The sequence below is a fragment of the Phascolarctos cinereus genome, unplaced genomic scaffold (assembly GCF_003287225.1).
Source record: "Phascolarctos cinereus isolate Bilbo 61053 unplaced genomic scaffold, phaCin_HiC Scaffold_2;HRSCAF=192, whole genome shotgun sequence".
In the NCBI taxonomy this organism is placed as follows: Eukaryota; Metazoa; Chordata; class Mammalia; order Diprotodontia; family Phascolarctidae; genus Phascolarctos; species Phascolarctos cinereus.
In genome coordinates this window covers 203,642,019-203,652,099 of record NW_027555625.1, presented here as the reverse complement: position 1 = coordinate 203,652,099, position 10,081 = coordinate 203,642,019, and the positions used below count along the sequence as shown (strand labels likewise).

The window sequence follows — 10,081 nt, the reverse complement described above, 5'->3', positions numbered from 1 at the left end:
TGGAATGTGGTAAGGATGAATGAAATTATGCTAGAAAGAAATAAGTGATCTTTGAAACCTAAGAACTATTTATTAATGATTTAGCACTTTTATGTTCATTGTCTGATTTCCCCTTCACAGCAATCCCATGCAAAAAGCAGGTCGGTCAGTCAACAAGCCATTAGTAAGTCTCTGCACTGTATTAGGTGCTGGAATACAAAGGAGGGAAAAAACAAGAACCCAGTCCCTGCTCACAAGGAGCTCACAGTCTAATTGGGGAGACAATCAATATACAATCAACTAGGTACAAACGAGATATATCCAAGATAACTTGGAGATAATCTAAGGGAAGGCACCAGCATCAGAGGGATTGGGAAAGGCTTCTTGCAATAGGTGGGGTTTTAGCTGGTATATGAAGGAAGCCAGGAAAGCCAGGATTTAACAATGAGTAAAAAGAAAGTTCAGTGGCCAGTCAGGAGATAGAATGTCTTGTGCAAGAAGACCATTGTTACTGAATCAGAGAGTGTGTGGGATAAGAGGGAAGGGGAGATAAGGTGTAAGAAGGCTAGAAAGGTAGGAAGGGGGGAGGTGATGAAGGTCTTTAAAAAACAAATAGAGAATTTTCTATTTAATCCTGGAGGTAATAGGGAGTCATTGGAATTGATTGAATAGGGAGGTGGTGTGACATGTTCAGACAGATCTGGACTTAAGAAAGGTTATTTTGACAGCTGAGTGGAGAATGGACTGGTATGTAAATTCTTTGAAAGCAGAGACTATCTTTCACTTTTCTTTTTATCCCCAGTACTCAGTACAATACCACACGCACACACACACTCACATAGATATATATAGATATAGATATATGTAGATATATAGATATATAGATATATAAAATCACATGCATATATAAACTTACATACATACTTGTATATATAAACACATATATACACATATACATATATGTATGTATGTGTGTTTATATATGTGTGTGCGTGTATGTGTGTGTGTGTGTGTGTGTGTATTAGGTACTTGATAAATATGAGTTGACTGAATGACTTGAGAGAGAATTAAAGCAGGAAGATTAGCCAAAAGATTATTCCAATAATCGAAGTGTAATGTAATGAGGGCCTGCACCAGGTTTTGATAGCCCTGTTTTCCAAATGAGGCAACTGACTTGTCCAGAGCCTCATAGCTATTAAATAGCAGAGCCAGGACTAGAAACCTGGATGCTCCAACAACCAAATCCAATGCCACTTCTACTATTGCCCATTTACACCTAAAACAAAGAACTCCCCTTCTTTTTCAGAAATCAGGCTTAAGTGACTTGCCCAGGGTCACACAGCTAGTAAATGTCTAAGGCCATATTTGAACTCAGGTTCTCCTGACTCTAGGACCAATGCTGTATCCACTGCTGCACCTAGCTGCCCCTCTCCCCTTCTTTTTCAAAATAAAGCTTCAACCTTCCATCTGGGTTGGTTCACCAGGTAGCCTGCACTTCAGATTATCACTACTGGCAATGCTCCCTGCCACAGGTCTACTTGAAATATGTCTTTCCAAGGAATACACCATACTCAACTGCCTTTTTCTCTGAGAGTAACGAGTAGGTGGAATTTCTGAAGCCTCCTCCCTCCTCTCCTCCACTTGCTTTTCATCTCCCTTGGAGATAGCAGGAGGCTAGGGAGATATTTAATTATCCTATCCAAGTGCGAGACGGTTCCTGTTGCTGAGGGGAGCCAGGAGCCAGGAGCAGACCTGAGCACAGGTGGCATAGGCAACCGCCCCATGACCCTATTTGAAGGCCACCACAAGATGCTATGTAGGATTCATATATCAACTAGAAGACTGTATTAAATTATTTACAGAAGTTTGTTCTAATCCTGAGGTTTTAGGGTTCTAGGACTCCCTTGCCTCCACTCCTCTATTCCCTGTCCATCTGAAATTGTATTATTAAATATACTGAATTAAGCTAAACTATTGAAGACCTCTGCTAAAACCTTTTTTTTTTGGTCCAGACCTGTGACTTCATTGTTGTACATATGAGCTGGGGCTTGAACTGAAAGAGATGCTTTGGCCAGAGTCACACAGCTAGTATGTGTCCAAGCGAGGACTTGAGCCCAGGTTGTTCTGACCGTCACTGCCCACTCTTCCACAATGTTCCTCAACTTTAAAACATTGTAGCTTCATTTTCTTGCAGGGGGCAGAACATCTCTTTGTACACAACAGATGATTCATTACTAAATATTTGTGGAGTTGAATCAAATATTACCTGGAAAATAGAGCACATTAAGCCATGATCTGATATTAAAAACTTTATCAATAATTAACATATCCTCAAGTACATTAGACTAGGAGGAATCTAATGCCCTCAGTATAGTTTTAGTACTGTACCTACTACAGGTATATACTACCTATGTGACCCTGAACAAGTTAGCTTGTCTGGGTTTCAGTTTCCCTCCCTGTAAATAAAAGAATTGAACTCAGAGCTATTATCTTAGTGATCTTAGTTCTGAATCTTTATGATCTCTGGTCAAAACACTACTAGCCCCAGCATAGAAAACAGGAGTCAAATCAGAAAGGAGGATAAAGTCTCGGACCCCAGCCCTGTGGCCTCTTCCACAACATCTCTATCTCTTAACCAATCCTCTTTCCCTTGAAAACACCATCATTTACTGCCAGTCCCCCTCTTCCTATACTGACCCTATTAGAGGGACTTTCATCTTGGGGACTATCACAGGATTTGAAACTAGGTACTCTGACTCTAGACAGAGCACATTTTCCACTGTACCACACTTCAGAATGAGAACTAGAAATCAGCTTATCTGCCTCACAGTCAAGGGGCCACAGACACCATATTTAGAAAGGCCTCTATGGTACCCACCAAATCCTGCAGCCCAGGAACCTACCAGTTCTTCTAAACCTTCTCTGTAAGGGAACCCACTAGGCCTGATCTCTGGTCAGGCCCTGCCTATGGTGACTTACTTGGTGCTGGCTCAGGAGAAAAATCCCTCGTAGCAGTCAGATACACACCTCTAACGTCCCTCAGTGGCCTTGCTACATCCTAATCTACAAATCTGAAGACTTGAGGAAAACCATGATCCCTGTTTCAAAAGATCACCAGAGAAGGAAATTCTACAGTCTCTCTCTAATAATGAAGGGTCATATTTTGACACCATTTGTATAGGTCACCAAGTGTTTTCTTCCCAACAACTCTGTGAGGTAAATAGGAATGACTAGGCAATGGGGTTATGTAACTTGCCCAGCATCACACAGATAGTGTTATATGTATGAGGCCAGATTTGAACTCAGGTCCTCCTGACTCCAGGGCGGGTGCTTTATCCACTGTGCTGTAGCTGCCTCAATGATTCCCATTTACAGATAAGGAAAACTGAGGGAAGGAAAGATGAAGTGACTTGACAAAGCTGATAAGTCACTTAAACCCAGAGTCTCTGACTCCGTGTTCAGTGCTCTTTCTGCTACATTACATCGCCTCTCTGGCTCCCTAACTCTGCTGGCTTTAACCACACAGCTGGGTCTTAGAGTTCATCATTTCAGTGCTTTGACCTGAGGTGCCCTGAGGGTGTTACAAACAGGCTGCTCACCCCTGGAACCATAGAATCATACACACACATACCCATTTCTCTGGAGGCCAGGCTGCTGAAGATGCCCAGTGACTCAGGGTGGGAAGGAAAGGAAGCAGCACAATATAAGAAAATACAATTAACAAATACAATTACTGTCAGCATGTAACACCACCACCCCTACTTCCTGTCAGCAGAGCAAGGCAAGCGACTCTTCCCCTTTCCACACCCACATCTACAATCCTTTCCCCTCATGGTGTTTTAAACACAGTTCATGGATACAGAAATATCGTGGAGTAGGGGGAAGCAGGAAGGCAGAGGGGACTCATGAGGACAATTGGAGGCCTGAAGCACTCTAGGTATCATAGTATTTAGAGCTGACAGGCACTTTGAAGATCATTCAGCCTCCTTGGCTACCCTCTCATTTTATAAGCAAAGAAGCTGCCGATCAAAAAGGGGAAACTGATTTAACCATGGTAATATAGCTAATAAGTAGTACAGTCAGGGAGCAGCAAAGTAGATAGACAAAGTAGATAGAGTGCCAGGCCTGGAGTCAGGAAGACTCATCTTCCTGAGTTCAAATCTGACCTCAGACATTTACTACCTGCGTGACCCTGGGCAAGTCACTTCACCCTGTTTGCCTCAGTTTCCTTATCTGTAAAATGAGCTGGGAGAGGAAATGGCAAACTACTCAGTATCTTTGCCAGGAAAACCCCAAATGAGGTCATGAAGAGTTGGACACAACTGAAAATGACTGAACGACAGTAGAGTCAGTCTGTAAAATGGGGTTAATAATTAGCAGCTACCTCACCAGTTGTAGTCAGGATAAATGAGATAACATATGTAAAGTGCTTTTCAAACCTTAAGGCACTATAAAAATATTAGCTATTGTTATTACTATTGCTATTTAGAAGAAAGGGGGGAAAGAGTACAGACTTCAGAGCTGTAATGAGCCTTAGAGCTTATCATCTATTCTTTTATTTACGAATGAGAAAGTTGAGGCCCAGAGAAGGTAAATGGTTTTACCCACATAGCAGAGCAAGGATGTGATCCCCACTTTTCTGGGTCCAAATCCAAAACCTCAAAGCAGCACTACAGACCCTTGAGGGAAGCATTCTGGCCGCAGATCCAGGTCCCATGCCAGCTGAGTTAGCTTGCTATGTTTTGGGTGATGGGGATGCCTTCCCTGCCTCTACATAAAGCCTGGCCAGTGGCAACCCCTGGCACAGGCCTCAGGAAACTACTCTCCTAATATGGGCTCCTCTTCCATGGTCCAACATCATTAATGATTTAACCTGCCCTGGTCCTTCTAGTCACAATTGCGATTATTGTTGTTATTTAGTTATGTCCACCTCTTCTTGACCATACTATCCACGGGGTTTTCTTGGCAAACATAACAGAGAGGTTTGCCACTTCTTTCTCCAATGGATTAAGGCAAACAGAGATTAAGTGACTTGCCCAGGATCACCCAGCTAGTGTCTTAGGCCAGATTTAAACTCAGGTCTTCCTGACTCCAGGCCCAAGGTTCTAGCCACTGAACCACCTAGATGCCTCACAATGGCAAACCCCATCCTCAAAAGCTAAAAGGTATCCTAGACTCCCAGAGCCAAGACCACACCAACTCCCCCAGAGCCCAGGGGCATCAAGTGCCTTCTTCTTTCACTGACATTTTTCCATCCAAAAGAACCAAAAGATTCATGGATCATCCTTAAGATTCCATCGGAGGCACTTGTTCATAACTGTGCCTACAGAGCAAGGAGCCAGCGTTAGCAAATTGGCCTTTAATGGAGTTGTGGAAAGTGTGAATTTGGGCTGAAAACCTCAGCTTGGAGAGGAAGGCAGCAAAACACCCCAGACCAATGAACGAATATTCTGGCTCACCCTATTATAATAGATAATTTGTATTTATTTTAGCTTCTCCATTTGGCCAATCATTTCAAATCCCCTGCAACATAACAACCATAGACAGTAAGAGGAGAATATAATATGATTAGCTCGTAAGAAGTATCAGCTGACCCCTACCCCACCCCTAACAATTCTAGCATTCTCCAGAAATTCCAGTGTTTCCCTTACTGGTTTCCACACACTCATCTCTGTACAAAGATGATTCAGAGAGCTACCTTAAACAATGCTTTATATTGAGAAGGAAATGGGATTTTTGAAAACAACAAAATTGTGCCCATATTAGAATTGAATCCTAAAGCTAGAAGGGTTTTTAGCAATTGTCTAATCCAACACCCCTTCTTTTAGGATTATCTGATCTTAGAGCTGGAAAGAACCAGAGCAATTATCTAGTCCAACCCCATCACTTTGCAGCTGAGGAAAATGCGACTCAGAGAGGAGCAGTCCCTTGACCCAGAACTCACAGAGCCAAGATTGAAGTGCATTTCTTCTGACCCCAAATTCTGTGTTCTCTCCAGCACACCTCATTGCCTCCCTCATCAAGGAATCATAAATTCAGAATTAGAAGACACCATCAGGGATGCCTAGGCTAGAGGTTTTTAACTTTTTTTGTGTCATGGACCCTCTTAGCAGGCTGGTGAAGCCCACAGTACCCTCTTTAGAATAAGATTTTTAAATTCATAAAATAAAATACATAGGATTATGAAAGAAACTAATTGTATTGAAATACAGTTATAAAAATAAAAAACAAAGTTCCCAGACCCCAGATTAAGAACCCCTGATCTCAAACAGCACCTCATGTTATAGATGAGGAAACTTCGGTGCAAAAAAGTTAAGTGCTTGACTAAAAGGCAAAGTTGGAATTCAAACCCAGGCATTCTGACTTCAAAAAATATATGTTTGGGTGAGAAAACCAGGTACAGAGAAGGAAAATGGCTTATACACAGCTAATCAATGGGAGAGCCGGGATATGGACCCAGGTCTTCAAGTCCAGCATTCTTTCTGCTACTATCCATATGGAGCTGTCTGGAATGTGGCAAACCTCCTTAACTTGACATATCCCTACAGTGTGTGCTCACATCTTTAATTAGATCTGGACTAAAAATATTCCCCCACCCCCTGGCTCCACACCTACTGCACACAACTCAGGGATGACAGTCAGCTTTGGTATTTGAACCAAGCAATGTCTTTTGTGGGTAAAAGTCCAGGGACAGAACCCAAAACACAGGTTTGTGGTATATAGAGTTGGAGGTTTTATTAGACCAGATACAGAACTCAGAGTTGGTCAAATGACACACCCAGATTATGTCACAGCTATTGCCTGATGTGTAACTAACACACCTCATTTTCTCATCAGGGATGAGCTGGCTTTCTAATCACCTCTTAGACCTTGATCTTTCATGATCTATTGGCAGGTAATAAAAACAAAGTCTTACCCAAATGGGGCCCAGAAGTAATTAAGATTTGTATTCAGGTGGAGGAAGAGGGAAAGGAAAGGGAATGGAAGGAAGAGAGAACAGCTTTCAGGCACCCAAATGACAATTCCTGCAATATCCTTGGTAGCAGCTCATCAGTCTTGTGTCCACATGGGAGAGCTAGAGCCCCGCCCCGATCCTTGCTGTTCACTTGCAGCTCTGAAGCCGGGTCCTATAATGTTTCTCATCTGACAGGAGGGGGATGAAGGTGTCACTGTGGGAAATCTTTAGCCTGCTGCTCCACAAAGGGACCTCCTTCCCTTCCTGCTGTGGCTGGAGATTGTCCAGGTCACCCCGGGAGCCCCCAGCTCTCCCTTCACTGGAGTTGAGTTCCATCAGCTCCAGCTCATGTTTGGCTGCTGTCTCTAACACCCTCTGCTTGTTGTAATACCTGACAAAGTTGTTAATGATGGGGTGAATGGGAAGGGCAATGGCAATGACCCCACAGAGGAAGCTGATAGCAGCATTCAGCTTGCCTAGAGTGGTCTTGGGGTAGATGTCCCCATACCCCACTGTCGTCATGGTGATAATGGCCCACCAGAAGGATTGGGGGATGCTTTTAAAGAGTGTCTCTGGGTGGCTCTGCTCCATAGTATAGCCAAGGGCAGAAAAGACAAAAATCCCAACAGCCAGATACATCAGGAGTAGCCCAAGCTCCTTAAAGCTCCGTTTCAGAGCATAGGTCAAAGTCTGCAGCCCGGAAGAGTGACGAGCCAGTTTGAAGATCCTTGCTATCCTCATGATACGCAAGGCTTGGACTGCCTGTTGCACATTGGTCAACTCCATCATCCGGGCCCCAAAGTGGGTCAGAGTCAGACTGACATAGAAGGGTAGGATGGCCAAGACATCAATGATATTCATGAAGGACAAAGCAAAATGGAGTTTGTTGGGAGACGAGATGAGCCGAAGGACATACTCTAGTGTGAACCAGCCAATGCAGGCAGTCTCAATGTTGTCCAGCGTGGGATGTTCCACATGGTTCCCCTCATCATCTAAAATCTGAAGCTCTGGGATGGTCCCCATGCACATGACCACTGATGAGATCAATATCAAGAGAAAAGACAGGATGGCCACGATCCGGGCTGGGCAGGAGGACTCTGGCTTCTCCATGAATTTCCAAATACATTTTTGGCACCTTTTCCAGCGATTTTCTGAGGCATCCATTCCCAAATCATCCAGGATCAACTGGACCCTTCGGGCGATTTCCTCCAGCTCTTCTCGTTTCTCACTCAGGTGACTCTTACAACAATCATCCAGGAACTTGAGGTCCACTTTCCAAAACTCCATTTCATTCTTGAAGCAAATGGGGCAGATCCCCTTTTTCATGTGAACCTCCCCAAAGTAATAGACCTCGATAACACATTTGAAGGCATCAGGGTCCCGGTCAAAGTAAAATTCTCTCTTTCCCGGGTCATAATCATCACACAGAGAGAAAATAGTATCATAACCCCCAGCCAAACAGTTGATTAATTCAGCCAGCCGGGTTTCTGGATACTGGCTCAGCAGGTCTCCGTACAGGACCTGCCTCACTCCTCCGACATTGACCACAATCTCTATGTCTTCAGTGTTTTCTGACCCGTTACTGTCCAGCTCCAACAGGCTGGAATCCCCTGCTACATTCATCCTGCCGTCTTGGCTGCTCCCTGCTTCCACCCAGCCCTCACCAGACTGCCGTCTCTGGGAAGACAAATGAAAGCACAAGTCAGGGATCATATAGTGAAACTCTGAATGACTCCTCTGGGGTAGCAGGAAGACTCCGGGCAGGCATTTACAATCTGTCAAAGCTTACAAGGTATGAACAGGCTGCTGGGGAAAGACTAGGCTGCTAGAGGGAGCGTGGGAGGGAGGGAGTCAAGGGGAAACTTGAGCCTGGAAAGGCCACTTTTGTTTGATTCAGATGGAGGAAAGCAGCAAAGGAAACTCACCTCCTTCGTGGGTGCTCCTGATTTTTGAGGTCCTGTTTTTTTTCTTCCTGAAGTGATGTCTCTTCATGGACTCAGAAGCACTGCCAGTTGTCTTTTGCACAGATTAACAGAAAGAGGAGTCATCAGCAGGCTTCAATGGGTCAGATGATCCAAACCCTCCTCACTGAGGGGCTGTCATCCCCATTGCCCTCGCATGCAGCTCCAGAGCTGCTGGCTGGGGCTGCTGCCTCGAGATCCTCCTGAGCTGACTTGTGGATGCCTATGGAACAGTAAGTGGAAGTGTTCAGAGGGAGAACTTGATCAGAGGGGTTTGTTTTTCCAATGCTGTTTCTAAACAGAATAGGAATTCCAGGTTGACGTCAAGAGCTTTCAAAACTGTACCCTCTTCTGGTGAAATTCAGCAAAGCACAAGACAAGCTCACTGCTGGGAGCCAAGTCTGAGAGAGGTTTAGGCTGCTGCTGCTGCTGCTGAGGCTGCCGCAGCCGCCTCCTCCCCAGTCGCTGTGAGAGGAAGGGAACTAGTCCAGAGTCTGGAGTCAGAGAAGCGGAGTTTGAAGGCTAACTCTTCTTACTACTGTGTGGCAGCCAGTCACTTCTCTTAGTCCCACTTTCCTCTCCTAAGAAGGAGGAGGTGGGACTGCCTGGTCTCTACGCTCCCTTCTAGCTGCAAATTCCTACGATGCGACCCTTGAATCTCCTACCTTCTGTGTCCTTAACGAAGGGTCATACAAAAGGAATGTCCAGCTTTAAAATAATACAGCTGCAGGAACTGGAGGAGCAAGGCGCTTGGTGTAAAAAGTATGGAACTGGCAGGTAAAAACTTGGCCCAACTCTGCCATTTACTGGCTATATGATCTTAGCCAATGATTTTTTTTTTGGAAGGGGGAGGCAATCTCTAATTAATAATTAATAATCTCTAATTAACCTGTCTAAAATTAAGTGACTTGCTACTAAGTATCTGAGGCCACATTTAAAATTCAGGTCCTCCTGACTCCAGGGCTGGTGGACTTAATTTTTTTTAATTTAAAAAAAAGAAATGCACATCGTTTCAAATAAAACCTCACACACTAAGCTGGAAATTCTATCTCCCTAACCCAAACCCTCACCCTCAGTATCTCAATGCTTCCCATCCTTCAAGCTCAATTAAAATTTTATCTACTCCAGGAAGACCAAGGTTCAACTGCCTGCTAATCATTTCCACCTGGATGTCCTGCTATATACT

The 10,081-nt window shown here is 44.3% G+C and overlaps 1 protein-coding gene across 1 annotated transcript; it reads right to left on the bottom strand.

Annotated features, from left to right (window-relative positions):
- Positions 1-6,688: 6,688 nt before the first annotated feature.
- On the bottom strand, positions 6,689-9,399 carry KCNF1 (potassium voltage-gated channel modifier subfamily F member 1). Its single transcript, XM_020992711.2, has 2 exons — positions 8,860-9,399; positions 6,689-8,611 (listed from the first exon to the last, which is right to left on the bottom strand). The coding sequence occupies exon 2, from the start codon at positions 8,555-8,557 to the stop codon at positions 7,082-7,084; it is 1,476 nt and encodes a 491-aa protein (XP_020848370.1). The 5' UTR covers positions 8,558-8,611; positions 8,860-9,399; the 3' UTR covers positions 6,689-7,081.
- Between the last annotated feature and the right edge of the window lie 682 nt (positions 9,400-10,081).